The sequence below is a fragment of the Tursiops truncatus genome, chromosome 2 (assembly GCF_011762595.2).
Source record: "Tursiops truncatus isolate mTurTru1 chromosome 2, mTurTru1.mat.Y, whole genome shotgun sequence".
Lineage (NCBI taxonomy): Eukaryota > Metazoa > Chordata > Mammalia > Artiodactyla > Delphinidae > Tursiops > Tursiops truncatus.
The window spans coordinates 146,950,345-146,969,627 of record NC_047035.1 but is presented as its reverse complement, the minus strand read 5'-3'; the positions used below and the strand labels follow the sequence as shown (position 1 = coordinate 146,969,627).

Sequence of the window (19,283 nt, the reverse complement as noted above, 5' to 3'; positions counted from 1 at the left end):
TTGAAAGGCTTAAAGTGAAAAAGTAATACTCTCTATATAGGTTAATGTGCACACATGTACACAACAGGAAATGCATGTGTACAATTAATTGTGTCTTTATAATTTGTATTGATAGGCAAACTGTGGACAAGAAGTATGAAGGTTGCTTACAACATTCTGCATAAATTAGGTACAAAACAAGAACCTATGGTGCGACCTGGAGATAGGGTAAGTGCAATTTAAATTATCACATCTGCAAGACACGTGGTCTGAGGTGGAGAAGACACCCACTGTTTTAAAGTTGCAAAGTTCAGTGCCTCCATACTGCTAAATCAGGCTTTCTTAACATTTACTGTGAACCAGAAGCAGTTATTCAGCAGGATTAATCTTCACAGTAACTCAGCGAGTTTAACTATAGTAGTTCTCACATTTTATCCATGAGGATATTAGGACTTGAGAGGGTAAGAATCATATCAGCTGAAGGCACATAGCTAGAAAGTGGTATAGCCAGTGCGTGTATCCATTTCTGTCCAACCACAAAACCTGTGTTCCTAACCCCTGACATATGTGGTCTCCTAGTTTGGAATGTACTTGCACTGTCTCCCTGAGTAGGCAGGACAGTTGTGTTTAGAACTTTTTTATATTAGTCAGTGATATCGAAAATCCTGGCAGCAAACTGCTGGTATGTTCCTTTCCTAGTGTTAAATTTCTTGATATAGGCTACTGTCTTTCATTGAAAAGCACAATTTTATTCTTACTACAATCTGCTAAGTTACTGAAAACAGATATTAGTATTTCCTTTTTAATGTTACACCCAGAGCAGTTAATAATCTTGCCCAAGCTTTACACCCCAATTAAGATGTGGGGCTGAGAGTAGAACCTAGTTTTCTTGCCTTAAATGGAGTGATTCTTTTCCCATATGGTGCTATTTACCTCAGAATGCCCCAAGACTGGGTTACCCACCTGCACCCAAAGGACTCCAAATTAATTTTATAAAAATATCATTTTAGAGCACCATAAACCAACAAGAATATAAGCTATGATTTACATAAGAGACATTATAAAAACATGGGCCCATTATGGGGAATTTTTAATAAGACTGCTGCAGCCCCAGGATTCTGTGGTAGGCTATGATTCTTTCCAGTTTAATGAACAAGTTTGATATTTAGCTTTTAAAAGTCAATTATAGGTCTCACACTTCCTCATTATAAAACTTACCGTAAAGCTACAGCAATCAAAGCTGTGTGGTATTAACGCAAAGACAGATATAGACCAAAGGAATAGAATAGAAAACCCAGAAATAAATCCTTACATGTAGGGTCAAGGGACTTTCAAGAAGGATGCTAAGACATTAAATGGGGGAAAGGATAGTCTACTCAACAAATGGTGCTTGGAAAATTGGATATCCATAAGCAAAAACCCAAAATTGAACCTTTATACCATATATTAAAAAATTAACTCAAAATGGATTAAAGACCTAAACTCTTAGAATAAAACATAGGGGAAATGTTTCATGAGTTTGGATTTGGCAATGATTTCTTGGATATGGCACCAAAAGCACAGGGAACAAAAAAGTTGATAAATTGCACTTCATCAAAATTAAAAAATTCTGGGCTTCCCTGGTGGCGCAGTGGTTAAGAATCCGCCTGCCAATGCAGGGGACCACGGGTTCAAGCCCTGGTCTGGGAAGATCTCACATGCCACAGAGCAACTAAGCCCGTGTGCCACAACTACTGAAGCCCGTGAGCCTAGAGCCCGTGCTCTGCAACAAGAGAAGCCACCGCAATGAGAAGCTCACGCACCACAACAGAGTAGCCCCCGCTTGCTGCAACTAAAACCCACACACAGCAACGAAGACCCAACGCAGCCAAAAATAAATAAAATAAATGTATAAAATTAAAAACTTCTGTGTACCAAAGGACACTTTTGAGAGTGAAAAAGAAACATACAGAATGGGAGAAAATGTTTACAAATCATATATCTGATAAAAGATTAGTATCCAGAATATATAAAGAAGTTCTACAACTCAACAACAACAACCAAAAATAAAAGTTTAAAAATCAGGCAAAGGACTTGAATAGACCTTCTTCCAGGGAAGATTTACAAATAGCCAAATAAGCCCATGAATCACTAATCATTAGGGAAATATACGTCAAAACCACATGAGCTACCACTTCACACTCATTAGGATGGCTGCTATCAAAACAGAAAATAGTAGGTGATGACAAGAATGTGAAGAAATTGGAACCCTTGTGCATTGCTGGTAGGAATATACAGTGGTGTAGCCACTGTGGAAAACAGTACTGTGGTGGTTCCTTAAAAAATTAAACATCTGATCTGATAATTCCAGTTCAGTTTCAAAAGAATTGAAAGCAAGGACTTGAACAGATACATCTACACCAATGTTCATAGCAGCACTATTCACGAAAACCAAAAGGAGGAAGCAACTCAAGCATCCATGGTCGGTGAATGAATAAACAGAAGGTGGTATGTTCGTATGGTGTAATACTATTCAGCCTTAAAAAGGAGGGAAATTCTGACACATTCTACAACATGGATGTACCTTGAGGACATTATGCTCAGTAAAATAAGCCAGTCACAAACGATAAATACTGTATGGTTCCATTTATATGAGGTACTTAGAGTACTTAAATTCCTAGAGACAGAAGAACGATCGTTACCAGGGGCTGTGGGAAGCGGCTTCAGTTATTGTTTAATAGGGACAGAGTTACAGTTTAGGAAAATGAAAATGTTCTGGAAATGGATGGTTGATGATGGTTTTACAACAGTGTAAATGTACTTAATGCCACTGAACTGTATACTTGAAAATGGTCAAGATGGTGAACTTTGTTACATTTATTTTATCACGATAAAAAAAAGTCAGTTGTAATATATCTCCCTTATCTATAATTTGGTTAATAGTCTTAGTAGTTTTTTTAAAAAAGTCTTTGGCCTTCAGACTCTTGAAGTTCCTTTACAATAGCAATTACAAAATAAACCATCTCTGTTCTGCTAAGAAGTCAGTAGGAATGTGGGGGGCAAGTTTTGATAGAACAAAATATGTAAAAAGATTTTCTTTAGCAGGGAGTGGTTTGAATTGTATGAGGTGGGACTACTTTTCTAAATTATTCCTTTAAAAAGTTTTCATATGGCTGGCACCTGGCATGTGCGTATAAATACTTATTAAATAAGCATATGGAACTGTAGTATTCAATTGATAATAGCCTTCTGTCACAATAAACAGGATTCTTTACCTCTTTGAAAATCATTTTTAATTAAATATAATTTTCCGAGGATAATGAACATTCTGTCCTTAGCATAAAAATTATAGACGCTTTTCATGTGGGTGACCCTATTAATGCACTTTGGGGAGTCCTGCTTGGGCTTTGAAAAGGCATTTATGTGCCTAAGCTGAATAGGTTTTCAGGATATTATAGTGGGAGCTGTGGAACAAACAAAGATGCATCATATGTGAAGCCTGCCTTCAGGGAGCTTGCAGAGTTAAAAAAAAAAAATAAAGACATTGATAATTGGCTATCTGTAAATTGGAAAATGATACAGGTCCCCAAAATAGGTGGTGAGAGATACAGCTGAACTCTTTGGGAAGGACAGAGAATATTCTCATTTTGGGAGCTTCTGGCATCTGAGAAGACTTCTTGAGGAGAAAAAGCAAGCCCGTGGCTCTTGGTCAGGTTGTAGGACAGAGTGTGGAAAGGAGCTGAGGGGGGATTGTGTGGTATGTGGACAGAACAAGCCGGGCACTGGGACAGCAAGGCTGTTACAGGAAGACCAGCGGAGGAGAGTGGAGGAAGGAGGTGGTCTGTTGACGCTCTGTGCATAGTTAAGTGTGATGAAATATCAGAGAATACATAGGGAATTGAATGAAAAGAAACGATGTGGGTTTATGAAAATGAAGCATCTGTATATTTGTACAGTATTGCACTGGAATCACTGTGTAGTCACCAAAAAGCAGGACTTGTGACTGATTGAGATACAGAAGGAAAGTTTGGTGAGAATGATACAAATACAGTCTTCCCTTCCTTAAAACAAATTTTTTAAAAATTCAGTTTTGATTCTAAATGAGCCTTTAGCTATTTGACCATTTTCTATTTGTTACTTTTATATTTTTGAGAGCATATAATGCACAATTTTATATTCTGCTTTTATCCACTTTACATTAATATAACATTTCATCCTGTTTTAACCCAACTCTGCAAGGTTATATAATATGGCATTATCAGCATGAACTTTAGTGATCGAGCAGTGGGAATTTTAAATCCTGGATCAGGTTGCCCTCCCTTGAAACAGAGCTGGGATAGGAGCCAGACCAGAAGCTCCTCTTTGGAAATATGTTGATCCACAGTCTGGCTCTGGAAGCAGCACCTTCTTTCTCTCGGTTCTATGCTCTTGAAGACTCCTGCGTGTGGAATAGTTTAGTCCTAGGAGGACTAACAAGTCCAAATTTAACTAGTCCTCTATGAGTGGGTGCAGCCATTAGTTTTGGGTGGAACTTCAACATCTTCTGCATTTTATTAACATCCTCTGTTTTGGTTCAAGGAGAGCAGTCTTGCAGCAGTGGTGCCTTGGAAGCTTTGCAAACATTTGATTGAATGGTGTTGCTTTGCCAGATCCAGAACTAAAAATAGATGCTGTCAACTCTCTGACCACCAGTTGAAGGCAGACACCTGAGGCCAGTGCAAACCTCAGATCATTTTTAAAATAATTGTTTGTGGTTCATATACAGAGACATGCAAATAAATCCTTTTATTCCTCCTTTGAAATCCTACTGATAGTAGTCTGGCATCTGTCTGGGTGCTTTTGGGACAAAATAAGGATTAATATCTAATCAACAGTTATTTCACAGGGTTTCTTAAAATTCTTCAGTAGTGCAGAATGGCTTTTATTGGCCTTAATGGTTTCATTTGTCTCTGTTTGGCTGATTTTAGTAAACTGCAGGAATACCATATAGAAAGGCAATCTTCACATAATTCCAAACTTAATTTTATTTCCATCAACTATCCTGTGTTGCTAACAGAGCCAAATTTAAGATGCAGCGTGCTCCATCCTCAGCTGTCATCTGAGTCCTTTATGCCAACCTGCTTACTTAGATATTGAGGTAATTAGGATGTCTTATCCAACTGTTCATGACAAAGTTAATAACTTCTAGTTAGGGCATTTTTAAAGAAAAAAATGTGTTAAATTCCTGAATGAGGTAATACAAAAATCATATACATCTGCTGAATCATGGGATTTATGTGCTTAATCATCAACAAGGAAGAGCAGTGCCGATGCTGGAGCAACACTTGGGAGAAGCTTGTGTTGAAGTGGAAGCAGAGTCCTGCAGAGCTCAGTGGGGATCCAGAAATAGGACTGCCTGTTGTATCCTGAAGGCAGCTTCTAGAGCTAGAGTAGGAGGGGCCACTCCAGAAGGAGCATCGGGCAACAGGAGAGCAAGCGGATCGACATTGCGGTAGCTCCACAGCAAGATGCTAACCTGAGCGCCAGGTGGATGTAAATGGGATGAAGCCGACAACATAAAGGAGAAACTTGACAAGTTTGCATGCAACATTAAATACACTAATAAAAATAAAACAGAATATTGTATCGAGAAGTCTGCATCAAATGTAAGAGTTAATACTATGAAGTATATTTAAAGATTTTATGGGAAATGTCAAAACACCAGCAGATAAATAAACAAAGGAAATGAAACACAGTTCATACAAGGACGAATAATTATAAGCCATCTGATGGAAAATTGTTCTTCATTAAGATTCCCTTCAGGACTATCAGAAAACGTTTGAAAAATCATACTGTCCATTATTGGATTATTAGGGTAGTAATTTAAATTTACCTTTTAGAACTCCATGATTATTGTACTCCTGGTTCTTCAGAGGCTGAGCTGGAGAGGCAATGGGCAGCTGGAGATGTGTGGCCGGGTGTTCACGGAAACCTTCCCTGGGAGGGCAGAAAGCCAGATGCCGCAGGTGCAGGCTGACCGAGTGCCGGCTCCCGGGGCCGGGGCCTCGTGGGCAGTTGTGGTTCATGGCTACCTGCTGTGTGTCAGGCACGGTGTGAGCTCTTGCATACATTTTCTCATTTGACCTTTACTACAACGCTAGGACACTAATATTCTCAATTTTCAGGTAAGTCAAGGCTTGGGGAGCTAAATCTGAGCTGGGATCAGAGTAGAGTCAGCTGTGAGCCCAGCACCTTAGGGAGGAAGTGCACAGCGTTCAGTTACGATGGTGAAGACTCTGTGGACGTACGAGGACGCACTTCAGAGCCCAGTGAGAATAGTGAGAGACAGATAGTGTATGCACTGTGGTTTCACCTGTGTAAAAATATGTGCCGATGGGGGAGTGTAAACAGCAAGGGTAGTTGCATTCTGGTGCGGTGTCAGAGATGACCCGGATAATCTGTTTGCCTTCCATGTGAGATCAAGGAAAAGCATCTGATAACTTATTAAGATGCATCTTACTAATACGCATTTTTCAAGCAGGGCATCTAAATTTTTTCCAGTGGCATCGTGTTAGTGGTTAATGCCTCTCTCTCTGTGTTGGTCCAGGTGGCACTGGTGTTCCCCAACAATGACCCTGCTGCCTCCATGGTGGCTTTCTACGGCTGCCTGCTGGCCGAAGTTGTGCCTGTGCCCATCGAGGTGCCCCTCACGAGAAAGGTAAATAACGTATCTTTCTGTTCAAACCTGTTGGCCGGGAAGGTTGACTCTGCTGCCCTGGAAGGTTCTGTCATGGGGTCAGAATGTGCAGACGGCCATCTTCAAGAGCTTTCATCTCAGCAGGATGTGGATCAGGAAGCACAGGGCTGTTTGCCTTCTCTCTGAGGCTCTGCGCAGGTTGTCGTTGGTTGTCCCAGACAAGGGAGCAGCGCTGACGCTGCAGCTCCACTCAGTGGCCGGATTGAGCTGCTGCCCTGAGGTGGCACCTTCTGTGCGTTGAGCAGGGTGATCTACCAGCAAAGCAGGTGTTCCAGTATCTCATTCCTCAGTGTCACTGCACTAGAAATCTGGGTAAATGATAGATTTTTCACTTATTTTTATTTCAGGGGTGGCCGTTGTCGCATTTGTGCAGGTGTTTGGACATTAACAAGTTCCAGGTTCACCTACGATTTGTTGGATCTTATTCTATGATTAGAATAAATAACTATCTTGCTGTTACAGTTGTAGTGTAGTCCAGTGTCGGAACCCTGCACAGCAGTGTGTGTGTCTTTGTCCGCGTAAATGATTGGCTTCTTGCACCACAGACCTGTGGTAACTTTGGAAGGGAAGGCAGAGGGAGGAGGCTGTGCTGGGGTTGACCCTGATGGTCCCCCGAGAGGTGCTCTGATGCTGTCGAAGGAGACGGGGCCGACGGCTGTGGGGTAGGTGCCCTGCCACTGGTTGTGTTGTGTGTCGTGGGCTCCACCCTGGATTCACCGGGCCGTCACTTAGCACATCATCATGAGCAGAGTGTGTGGGGTGACTCTTCCAGCTCCAAAATGCTAAGGTTTTCATGTGCCCAGGCTCAGAGTTTCCAGAGAATCTTCCAGCTGTCTTTGTGGCTACTCATTATGAAAATGGGGAAGTGCCTCAAGGTCTGTTCACGGTGTGTGGGTACCTTTGAAACGCTGCTCCTTGGGTCGGAAGGAGAGAACGTGGGCATCCTTTAGAAAAAGGTTGGGGAATGGTTACTGTTTCCGTTTTCCTGGGTACAAAATCTGCAAGTTCCCTCCTGGACCTCCTAGGCACCTGCAAGTGTCAGGCGGGGTGGCAGGTGGCCCTGGAAGGGGGGTGAGCCCTGCAGCCACTGACATCAGAGCCCCCACCAGTGGCCTGAGGAGAAGGCTGATTTCTGCGAGGGTTTGCCTCTAGCATTCCTGGTGTACAATACACACCCCATAAAGTGCTTCCTCATCTTCCTGAGCCCTGTGACCTTCACAACTGACGAGAAATGCAGAAGGGTTTGGGGATTTACTGAGCAGGTAGCCACGTTCTCCTATGTGATTCTTTGGTGCTGTGACTAACCTGGAAAGCCTCTCAAGGGATGTGTGATGCTCCTCTTTAATTGATATCTAATTCAGTGGGTTGAGGTCCTCTAGAAATAGAAAAGAAAACCCTCTGGATTCTCTAGTCAATGGCATCAGGATGCTAATTTGGAGAAATTCATAGCCTAATGAGTGAAGAGACTGATTCTCTGTCAGCACTGCACCAAGCAGACTCCAGAACATTTGTTATTGTTGTTATGAGTAGCAGTTATTGTTTACTCATCACATATCGAATTTAGATTTGTCTACTCTACATCTATAGCCTAGTGTCTTCCAGACCAGTTCTGCTTTGCAGAGGAAAATCATTTGAATGAAGAGGCACCTGTCTCTGCCACTTCCTGACCAGGCATTGTCGAGCGGGGCCAGGGTGTCTCACCTGCAACTCCTCTGGGTCTCCTGACACGTGCTTGCCAGCCGTCTCAGGCGTTGCAGGCTGTGACCTGCCAGGTGGCTCTGTCTCACTCACCTCTCAGACGCATTCAGACTCTCATATTGTACCATGTACCTCAGGACCAGGAACCCTCTCTCAGAAGAAAAAGCTGAGGTTTCTTCTTGGCCCTCTCTCCCTCGGAACATTTCTGAGGGGAACAGAACCAGCAGATGACTTACAGGTTATTGTTAAACCAGAAGCTGTGCGTTGGGCCTCAGTCTGTGGTTTCAGAATGTAATGTTCATTCTTAGAAAACTTTACTTTTTTTTTTTTTTGCGGTACGCGGGCCTCTCATTGTTGTGACCTCTCCCATTGTGGAGCACAGGCTCCAGACACACAGACTTAGCGGCCATGGCTCACGGCCCCAGCCGCTCCGCGGCATGTGAGATCTTCCCAGACCAGGGCACGAACCCATGTCCCCTGCATCGGCAGGCGGACTCTCAACCACTGTGCCACCAGGGAAGCCCAACTTTACTTAATTTTAAATAAAAGAATCCACTGGCTCGGTTGCCATTCAGCACAGGGTAAGATGTGCACAGGGGTGTAGGGGATGAAGTTTGTGAATCCTCTATCCACCAGTCCTATGCACGCTAGTCTTGTCTTAAAGGGCCTAATGAGAACCAGATTTTCAGAATCATCAATGTTGATTAGCCTCACTGAATGATTTAGTCCCATGTGTATTTATTTATTCTCTGTTCTAGTTCTTGGGGTGTGGGGAGAAGGCTCATTTTTCACTTGAAGAGTTCATAGTGGGAGAAATGGGTGTCCCTCCAATGGTTTGGCCACGGAGTAGGCAGGGGCAAGAGAGGAGCCTCCAGGAGTCTGTGCCGCGATGGGCAGGTCTGGACAGTGGCTGTCTTCCTCGCCCTCTTGAGGTGGCTGAGTTGGTCTGTGAAGGCCAAATGCCAGCAAAGTGGGCCTGTGGACTAGCGGAGACCACTAAGCTGCATTTCCCTTCTGCCAGCGTGGGAAGTAGCCAGGCTGTAGCGGGGGTGGAATTCTGCATATCCTAAGTGCCATAGGGCCAGAGACCAAGTGGGCCCCGGAGGCCACAGGAGTCCAGCCAGGCAGGGCCTGGCCCATCAGCACTTGCCTCTGGGCTCGGGGGGCTCACTGTCCTGCATGATGCAAACTGTTCTTTCCTTAGAATCTAGCACATGCCGCACTTGTTTGCTTTAACCAAGGTTTCAGATGTCCTGTTAAAATGAAACATCTCTGGAAGGAAAAACATAGACGTCTTGTCACATACTTACAGTCTCACGTGAACCATCACATGATCCTTCCCTTGGGAGTGCATTTTGCTGGAAGAAATCAGAGGGAGTTGGGGTGGGTAGGGAGGGAAATGGGGCAGCCCGAGGGTGACACCCACCCAAACGGAAGTGTTTGTGGGTAGAAGGTTATGCCCCACGTCTGGGATGTGTTTTAAAATAACAAATCTGCACATGTGCATGTGTTTGAGGTAAGAGATGAGAACACATTTGCCAACGTTGATAATCGTTGGTGCTGGATGACAGGAACGTAGGATTTCTTTCTCCTTTTCTTTGTATCTTTGTGTCTGCTTGGAAATTTCCAGTATAAATAAAAAGTTAAAAATTAACTGGCAAAACAGCAATACATTAATGACATGTTTCTCTTAGTATTGATAAGGAAAATTTCTTGGTCAGGTTTCTTGGATCCCCTGGTTGTATGACCATAATAATCTGTAAACTAATGGGTCTGCAGCCTGTCTTGTGTTGACTCTGCAGAGTAGTGCACCGAGAGCCCCTCACTCAGTTTCACCTGCATTGTTATCTCTCCTCCTGAGGCAGCTGAGAAGCCAGTGGTTTGGGTAGGCAAGCATCAGAATTGGAAAAGCACCAGCTGGTCGTTGCAGGTCCACAAATCCGGAACGAGTTCACGAGAGACGCTTTCTGTGAACTCACCTCACACTTACTGGAGAGAGAGTCCTTCTCATGGGTACGGCTGATGCTTTCTGACCTGGAGACTGAGACGGGACGGGGTGGGGCTGGTCGAGGGCGCATTTACTGCTTGAGAAGTGACTTGTCAGAGACCGTGGGTGTGGAGAGACTGCCGGGGAAGGGACATGCTTCGTCAGCTCTCTATGTTGGAGAAAGATTGAAAGTGAGGGAAAGGTTTGAACTCAGGTGTGGGTCAGCTTTTCTTGCACAGCAAAAGAGAGTCATTTGTGAGATTTTGTGGTCCTGGACAGCTCAACTCTACAGAGGAAGGGCCCCTGAGCCCAGCCGCAGGCCAGAAACAGCCATTCCAGGGAAAAGCGCTCAGGAAACACGGGAGGCGGTGTCAGGGCCTGAGTGCTCTGGCCGTCAGGGCAGTGGTTCACGTGCCTCCTCAGTAGCTTCCTGTGGAGCCTTTCTGGACAGTGGTGTGGGGTGTCGGGGGGCTCCCAGGTATCGGGGCTCAGGGCCCTGTCCCCAGGTCCAGGAGAGATGGCCCATGGAGGCCACAGATGGCTCTGTGGGCTCTGCCAGAGGCTCTGGGGTCAAGCTGGGCTTAATTTCAGGGATCCCGGTGCATGAAGGAGACAGAGCGCTCTTGAGAGTAGGTGGAGGGGTCTCATCTCAGCCCAGTGGGGTTCTTGGGTGGGGCTGTTTCTGCGAAGCTGGCTTTTGGCTGGACCTCTGAGTAGGAATTTCCAGACCAAGAAGATGGAGGAGGAGCAGGCATGGAAGCTGAATTTCATGGTAACCATGGATTCTGTTTACGGTTACTCTCAACCCTTCCTCTGTATTTTAGGGTCTTTAGGAGCAGATACTAGGAAGACAGGGCCCAGGGGACAGCGGACCTCCACAGTGGACCCTGACAGGTCTTGCAGTTGGCCCTGGTGCTCCCTCTCCTGAGCCATTCTGAGCCTGTCTGTAGGCGGTCCCAGCAAGTTCACGCTCCTAAAGAAACGCCCTTCTGCTCCTAAACCTGGCTTCAGAACCCATCTCCCCACCCCTTTACCCGGTCACAGCTTTTGGCCATGTGATACCCAAATTCACATTGAAGTGACTGATTATAATTCTTGAAAAAGCACTGCTTGAAGGAACAATCCCACAGGGTCCCCGAAATGGGAAGGTCTCCATCCGCGGAGCACCAGGCCTCCTCCCCGTTGTCGGGGCTGCAAGGGTGTTGGGAGGCTGGCTGTGCGTGATGCTGTGTAAAGAGATGCGGCTTTTAAATCTGCAGTGAGGAGTAGGAACTAGGCACTTGGAAGACGTAGTTTTGAGATGTCGATGTTGCCGATTTTACTGGGGTGAGAATGTTGTCTCACGTGGGAAGGAAGGAGGTGACAGCCTCACCACAGTCCTGACGTTTCCCTTCTAGGAATGCCGGCTGCTTCACGGCTTTATTTTCTGAATCATAGCTGGTGGGAGTAAGGAAAGCGAATTGAACTGACTGGCAGGGTGGCTGGACACTCAGGGTGGTGGCGCCCGGGGCTGCCCCTCCCGCAGCATCTGCTCCCAAGTCCTGGCAGTCAGTCCGTGGGGCGGCGCCCCGCCACGCACACGCCCTGACTCTGTGGTCGGCATGGGTGTCCAGTCCATCACGCCGGATGTGATCAAAGACCGCTTGGGGTTAGTGTCCTGAGTGCAGAGATGTGTTCTTGGACCCGCTCTGTGTCCTGAGGTCACGGTCCTGTACAACCAGAGGGTAACAGAATGAGACCCCCTGAGCGCAGCACGCTCTGTGCTCCCCGTGTGCATCCCTTACAGCCAGCTAAGGACACGGCGCAGGTGACGAGACTGAGGCCAAGCTAGTGGCCTGTTCAAGGTCAGGCAGCTGGCAAGCGGCAGCCTGAGATCTGACCCCAGCTGTGTAGACACCAGCCCGTGCCCTGGCACTCTGGTTGAACCTCTCCTCAGGAAGGTTGGTGCCATCCCAGGGCCCAAGGGCGAGACCGTGTTTTTTTAGGAGAGTGGCCATCACCTCTGCTCGTGACCCTTCTCTCCTTGCTGCCGTCTCCCAGGACGCAGGAAGCCAGCAGATCGGGTTCTTGCTTGGAAGCTGTGGAGTGACTGTAGCCTTGACGAGTGACGCTTGCCACAAAGGGCTGCCGAAGAGCCCGACGGGGGAGATCCCACAGTTCAAAGGTGAGCCTCAGTGCCGGGCGGGGAAGATGTGCTCCGAGGCATCTTGCCAACACACCGTCCACACACGAGGTTTCAGATCACACCCCACATGCTCTCAGCCTGCACGTGATGTGCTGTAACTGCAGGAGGCTTACAGCACCTTAGCCGTGGCCTTAGACTTGGTGGAAACACCAGAGGTTTGGTCTGGCTTGTGCTGTTGTGAAGCATGCCACCAACGGGAAGGTGGTGTCACACCTGTCTTCTGGGGGATGCTTGCCTGAAAGGAATTTGTCCTTTATTTCCAAGGTTGGCCAAAGCTATTATGGTTTGTCACAGAGTCAAAACATCTCTCTAAACCTCCTCGAGATTGGTTCCCGCACATTAAGGACGCAAATAATGACACTGCGTATATCGAGGTGAGTTGCTGGGTCTGGACGAGGTTGGGGAACTGAGTGACACGCACTGCAACCCTTACACAGCTCAGGGTCAGAGGTGGATGTGGGCCCGGAGCTCTACCCTCTCAGCACCTTCTCATTGCAGTACAAGACGTGCAAGGATGGGAGCGTGCTCGGGGTGACCGTGACGAGGATCGCGCTTCTGACCCACTGCCAGGCCCTCACACAGGCGTGTGGCTACACAGAAGGTATGGGCAGACCATTCCCGGGGGACCCTGACCCCAGCCCCCAGCCCCATGGAGATGAGTGTTGTTCCCACTAGTCGCTCAGAGAGTCCTGCGGCTCCACCGAAGGTCTGTGTGTTGGATTGTTTAGTTGGCGTCTCAGTCTGCTCTGGCAGCCAAAACAGACGCCACAGACTGGGGCTTAAACAACAGATGTTGACGTCTCACAGTCTGGAGGCTGAAGTCTGAAATCCAGTGCCAGAGGGTTGGTTCCTGGGAGACCCCCTTCCAGGCCCGCGGACGGCACCTTCTGGCTGTGTCTTCATACGGCCTCACCTCTCTGTGCAGAGGGAGCTCTGGTGTGTCTTCCTCTTCTTATAAGGACACCATTCTTATTGGATCAGGCCCCACCCTATGACTTTACCTAACTTTAATTATCTCCTTAGAGCCCCATCTCCAGGCACATTTATACTTGGCGTTAGGGCTTCAACATAGGAATTTGGGAGAAAACAGTCTAGGCCATAACAGATAGTTGCCACCACTGATGTATATTCGTTCCTGGCTGCACAGTGGAACCTCTTTGGGAGCTTTAAAAAAGTGCGCATGCTACAGTGCACCCCCCTCCCCGCAACTGGCTTGGATTCTGGGGCTGCATTTCACAGTCAAAGGGTTGGTTTCCATGATGTGCTTTCTTTGCCCTGTTTGGGGTTGTCCTGGAGGCACAGAGTTAGGGTCACTGGAGGTAACCATGTTGACAGCGCTGACGGGCTCATGGTAGGAAGGATCAGACCCCACGTACCCACAGCTCCCTCCGCTGGAGTGTCTGCCATCAGGTCCCCGCACTAGCCACGTCGCAGGCACCCGCCACACTGGAGTCTCTTCCCAGTACCCAAGCGTCTGTCACGAGCCATGGATGAGACACTTTTCTCTTTTTGCTGTTCTCATTTGCTTTCTCTCTCTCCCCATCCTTCTGGCAGTCTCCCTTTTTAAGACCAGTTCACTTGTCTCGTGGAGATGTTCCACTGATGTTTGGTCCCTGGACAAGTTTCCCAGACATTGTCACACGTGGAGACACACTGCCTCTAATGATCACCACCCTGTTTGTCACTGTTTTCAGTTTTCTAGTTTTTCTCACAACCTCATGACCTGTATTCCTTGCCCTAATTTCCTAAAGGTCCAGGGCCATCACTCTTGCAGGGATTGGGGAAGATAGATACATACTTGCTTCCTGATTCTCCACTTTTAAAAATCTTGCGTAAGATAGAATACAGGCTGTGTATTTTGAATGTCCCTTTTTGAAAGGGGGTGAGGCACTCGGTACTGAAGCTTTGGCGAGCATTCTAGTGGCAGGTTTGCTGAAAATTGCCTCCTCCTGCAAGTACACAGCATTTCCCTCTCTTGGGAGAACATGTGATGGAAATGAAAAGAATCTTTTAAGAAAGAAAAGGCAGGGAGAGGGAAAACAAATATTGGGTTGGCCAAATAGTTCATTAAAACCCAAACGAACTTTTTGGCCAACCCAATATATAAAAGGAGAAGGAATAAGGCGTTTTAAGTGATGCTGTGAAGAGCTATTGCTGTTAAGTTGTGTATCAGAATACTCATCTAGAAACACTTCCCAGGCAGGCCAGCATTTTAAATGGGTCTGATTGGAGGCTGCAGCATTTCTGTAAAGACAGTGAAATGATGTTTTTCTAAGACCCATTACTTCCCACTGATGTGGTATTGGATTTTTTTTGTCCTTTGGTCTGTGACCGTCTTTTGTTAAAATCTTTGACTCTTTATTTTATAGCTGAAACAATTGTGAATGTGTTGGATTTCAAGAAAGACGTTGGGCTTTGGCACGGAATCCTAACAGTAAGTGAGACGCCCCTTGCTCTGCAGTGTCCTGTTTAACTTTGAATGTGATCAGTGTTGGGATTAGAATGATGATCTGTGTACACAGCGGCTTGGGTAAGCCCCTTCCTCCCACATTATAAAGAAAAGTTACCATTTTTAGAAGTCTTAAGTTAATGTAACTTCCAGGAGCTCAGCAGACCAGCGGGTCAGTGGCTGCTTGCCTGCATCGTGGGCCCACGCTCTGAGGCTGCGGCTGTGAGAGAGAGCGGCCTTTTTAGGCTCAGGGAAGTTCAGGATCTTTCTTCCCACGGTTGGCATTTCAGATTGTGCAGAAACGTTGATGTCTTGCATTTGGGTCACTTTGCCCATACATATGATTTGGCTACAAAATTCTTTTTATCTTTCTGTGAATCATCGTTTAATGACTGTTTCGGGAATTATGCTGCAGGGGGAAAAGTACTTTGAGATTTCCCCTTGGCCAAAAATTCAACACGAATTGCAGAGAATGTATGTCTCATTTTTGTTAGTGCCACTTGAGAAGTGATGGCCATTCAAAGCTGTAGGCACTTTTAATAGAGGGATAACCTTATTATTAAGATATGCTTAGCACTTAAGAAATATATGTAGCATCACTGCTTCGAATCTCCCTGTGTCTGTTTCATATGTGATGATTTCCACTCACCTGTTTTTCTTTTTAAGTTTCTTATGCTGAAACCGTATATCTTTTTAGAAGCAAAAAACTCTAGTAGTTTTACATGAGTGATAGGAACATAACTATAAAAAGAGGGATTTGTTGTTTCTTGATAAACCAGAATTTATGCAGACATCATATAGACAAAGGTTTGGGGCCCCGGCCCAGCCAGCTTCCTTCTTTTACCACCTGGACACTAGTCGGTGAGACAGAAACACAGCCCCACACATGCATTACCCGTGGGCTGCTGGTGTCATGGGAAGAGCACAGCCTCAGAGAACCCAGGTTAGATGTTGGTCCTTCCTTCTGTAGCTTGTGACTCTGGGCACGTCCCCTGCTCCTGTGCCCAAGAATCGTCTGTTGCCTGAGTCACTCTGCACCTGTTTTCCTTATGTGTCCAATGGGAATGTTGACTGTGTGAGAACCACGTGGTTTAACGTTCAGTGAGTGCCTGGCCCATCTACTTGCTTGATGACCGTTGCCATCAGAGTTCTCTCGTGACAGTCTTGCTTTCAAGAGCTGTGTGATAGATCTTGTTGACGTGATCACCCGCCTGCTCCCTGATGCTGTGGATTACTGCCTCCGGAATTGGTGGTTTCTGAGTCTGTCTCTGGCTGCCACCTTCTAGAGCAAGACAGGTCTCTGGCTAGGCAGCACGCATTCTTCCAAAGCATCTTATCTTCTTTATGGTGGAAGATGCTCCCACCCCCAGTATGGAATGGGGAGCAAGTGCGAGCTGAGGGAGGTGAATGCTAGCGGTGAGCAGGCTCACCCGTGTGGGGGAGGGTGCACGTGGTCATCTTCCTGCAGAGCTTCTGAGCTAGACCAGCACTCTGCAGAGTGTCCGTGCCCTCTCTCTCCCCCTCCACCCACAGCGGGGGCAGAGCCGACCAGGGGGGATCTTGTCCAGTGCTCCCCGTGTTGTGGTCCCTTCCTGCCAGGTCTGTGCGTGCAGCCACTCAGATGTGTGAGCCCCAGCTGCAATGTGTGAGGACTGACCATTTACTTAAAAAGTTAGTTTTTGTCATCCATTTTAAAGAAAGAAACCTTTTACGGGTCCTGGTCTACATGAGCCAGGCTAGATGGAAGAGTGAGGGTGTTAAGACAACTTTCCACCGCTCCTTGGATTTCAGTGTAACATTTAATAAAGGAAATTAATTTTGTGAATAAAAATGAGTAGAATACACCAGAGAGAATTAACCTTCAAGACTGAAAGGCCAATAAAAAAGTGATCATTCAGCTTAAGTTTTTATAAGAAAAGGATTTGGATTTAGATTTTTTTATATATCTTTATTGGAGTATAATTGCTTTACAATGGTGTGTTAGTTTCTGCTGTGTAACAGAGTGAATCAGCTGTACATATACATACATCCCCATATCTCCTCCCTCTTGCGTCTCCCTCCCACCCTCCCTATCCCACTCCTCTGGGTGGTCACAAAGCACCGAGCTGATCTCCCTGTGCTATGCGGCTGCTTCCCACTAGCTGGCTATTTTACATTTGGTAGTGTATATATGTCCATGCCACTCTCTCACTTCGTCCCAGCTTCCCCTTTCCTCCCTGTGTCCTCAAGTCCATTCTCTAGTAGGTCTGTGTCTTTATTCCTGTCTTACCCCTAGGTTCTTCATGACTTTTTTTTTTCTTAAATTCCATATATATGTGTTAGCATACGGTATTTGTCTTTCTCTTTCTGACTTCACTCTGTATGACAGGCTCTAGGTCTATCCACCTCATTACAAATAGCTCAATTTTGTTTCTTTTTATGGCTGAGTAATATTCCATTGTATATATGTGCCACACCTTCTTTATCTATTCATCTGTCGATGGACACTTAGGTTGCTTCCATTGGACTTAGATTCTTGAGTTGTATCAGTAGAAGCAGGAGTCGGGAGGACTAGACAAGCTTTGAGAAGTCGCCTCCACTCCCACAGCCTCTTAAAGGATCATCCCCAGTGAGATGCCCGTGTGGTCCCCACCCTCCCACCAGGGAGCCCCTGGCAGCAGGGTGAGTCCCACATGGAGCCCTCCCCCACTCACTGCCCAGTGTCCTGCTTTCAGAGCGTCATGAACATGATGCACGTGATCAGCATCCCGTACTCGCTGATGAAGGTGAACCCGCTGTCCTGGATTCAGAAGGTCTGCCAGTACAAAGGTGCGTTGCGGAGGCTGCCCCTTTAATGTCACGCCATCCTGCGGCACAGGCGGTGACTCACTTCCCCCCTGCTTCTCCTTCAGCAAAAGTGGCCTGTGTCAAATCCAGGGACATGCACTGGGCATTGGTGGCACACAGGGATCAGAGAGACATCAACCTCTCCTCTCTCCGGATGCTGATAGTGGCCGACGGCGCAAATCCCTGTAAGTGACGGCACCAGGCAGTCAGGAGGGGGCCTCATTCTCCAGGTTTCATTCTCTGGGGTTTGACTTTTCCCTTTTCTAGTCTTTACCTTAGTGAAGAAGTGGCCTTAAGATAATAGCCAAACAGTATTACTCAGCGTAGCCTACGGGCACCAGGGCCTGAAGGTCCAGACACAGCCCTAGGGTTGAGTCCTAGCCCTTCCACTTCCTGATTCTGAAGAGAACATATCTTACTTGTTAAAATTCTTCTCCTTTTGTTAGCTGCAAGATGGTACCCAGTCATCAGATTTTATGAGGATTAAATGAAGCAATCCCTGTGTACAGTTCCTTGGGATATAATAAGTGCTCAAGAAATATTAACTATTATTATTTTATGGTCCATAGTAGTTTTATTGATCAGGAAATTTGATTTGTCATTTTTAATGGAATTTTATTATCAAATCCTGTAGCAGAAATTACCTAGGTAAAATAAATTAGCAGTTCCACAGAATACTGTTAATATACCTTGAGAAATATTTCAGTCAGTTGAAACAAAAACCCAGCTAGCTTGTTTTTTATGAGAAGAGTATATAAGCGAGAAGCAAAGTGAATGAAGTGAATTGAATGAACAATGTATGTTTCTGACCACATTTGTAAACTCTGCAGCATATATATTTGTAAATTAAAGCAGTATATACTTTCTTAAAGAACATCTGATATGCAAAAGTGGACTTGCAAACAGGTGATTTTGTATTAGTTTTATAAGTGATTCTTCCATTTACAAAATAACTCCATAAATTGTGGGCTGTTTAGTACACGATTGATTCTGCCCATAACTCTTCAGAGTAATATGTCTTACAGGAAGCAAGGTAAACTTGTATTAGGAGCTAGTTTAGCTGATAGGTTCCTAGTAATTATACCTTGATCTCATCACTCATATTAATATAGAGAAATGTTTTCTTCATTTAGTTGGGTTTAGATTTACTTATTTCTTGGAACATGCATGTTGAAAATGGTAGAACATGTCTCAGAAAAGTTATTAAAGTTAAGTTCTTCAGTCAGCAAAAAGGTTTTAAGTATAGAAGTTGCATTTTTTAAATTCTTGAGTTCTGTGTTTGAGAATAATATTATCTTTCATTGTAACACGAGTGATAAGTTATATATTAAATAAAGTATTTTTCCATGCTGCCTAACTCCCCATGTGCCTAGATCCTAACTTCAAAAGCATTTTATATTATGGGATACTTCTAATTGTCCACATTGCTTCGCCTGTCTGATTA

At 45.7% G+C, this 19,283-nt stretch overlaps 1 protein-coding gene across 6 annotated transcripts in view; it reads left to right on the top strand.

The window, feature by feature from the left end:
- Nucleotides 1–19,283, top strand: part of DIP2C (disco interacting protein 2 homolog C) — a 354,106-nt gene that overhangs the window by 238,105 nt on the left and 96,718 nt on the right. For all 6 annotated transcript variants that reach the window (XM_033852298.2, XM_033852296.2, XM_033852299.2 and 3 more), the window contains 8 exons: nucleotides 116–207; nucleotides 6,545–6,655; nucleotides 12,420–12,543; nucleotides 12,829–12,938; nucleotides 13,063–13,165; nucleotides 14,934–14,998; nucleotides 17,728–17,821; nucleotides 17,905–18,024. In XM_033852298.2, coding sequence (XP_033708189.1) covers nucleotides 116–207; nucleotides 6,545–6,655; nucleotides 12,420–12,543; nucleotides 12,829–12,938; nucleotides 13,063–13,165; nucleotides 14,934–14,998; nucleotides 17,728–17,821; nucleotides 17,905–18,024 — 819 coding nt within the window. The remainder of the gene's footprint in view (nucleotides 1–115; nucleotides 208–6,544; nucleotides 6,656–12,419; nucleotides 12,544–12,828; nucleotides 12,939–13,062; nucleotides 13,166–14,933; nucleotides 14,999–17,727; nucleotides 17,822–17,904; nucleotides 18,025–19,283) is intronic.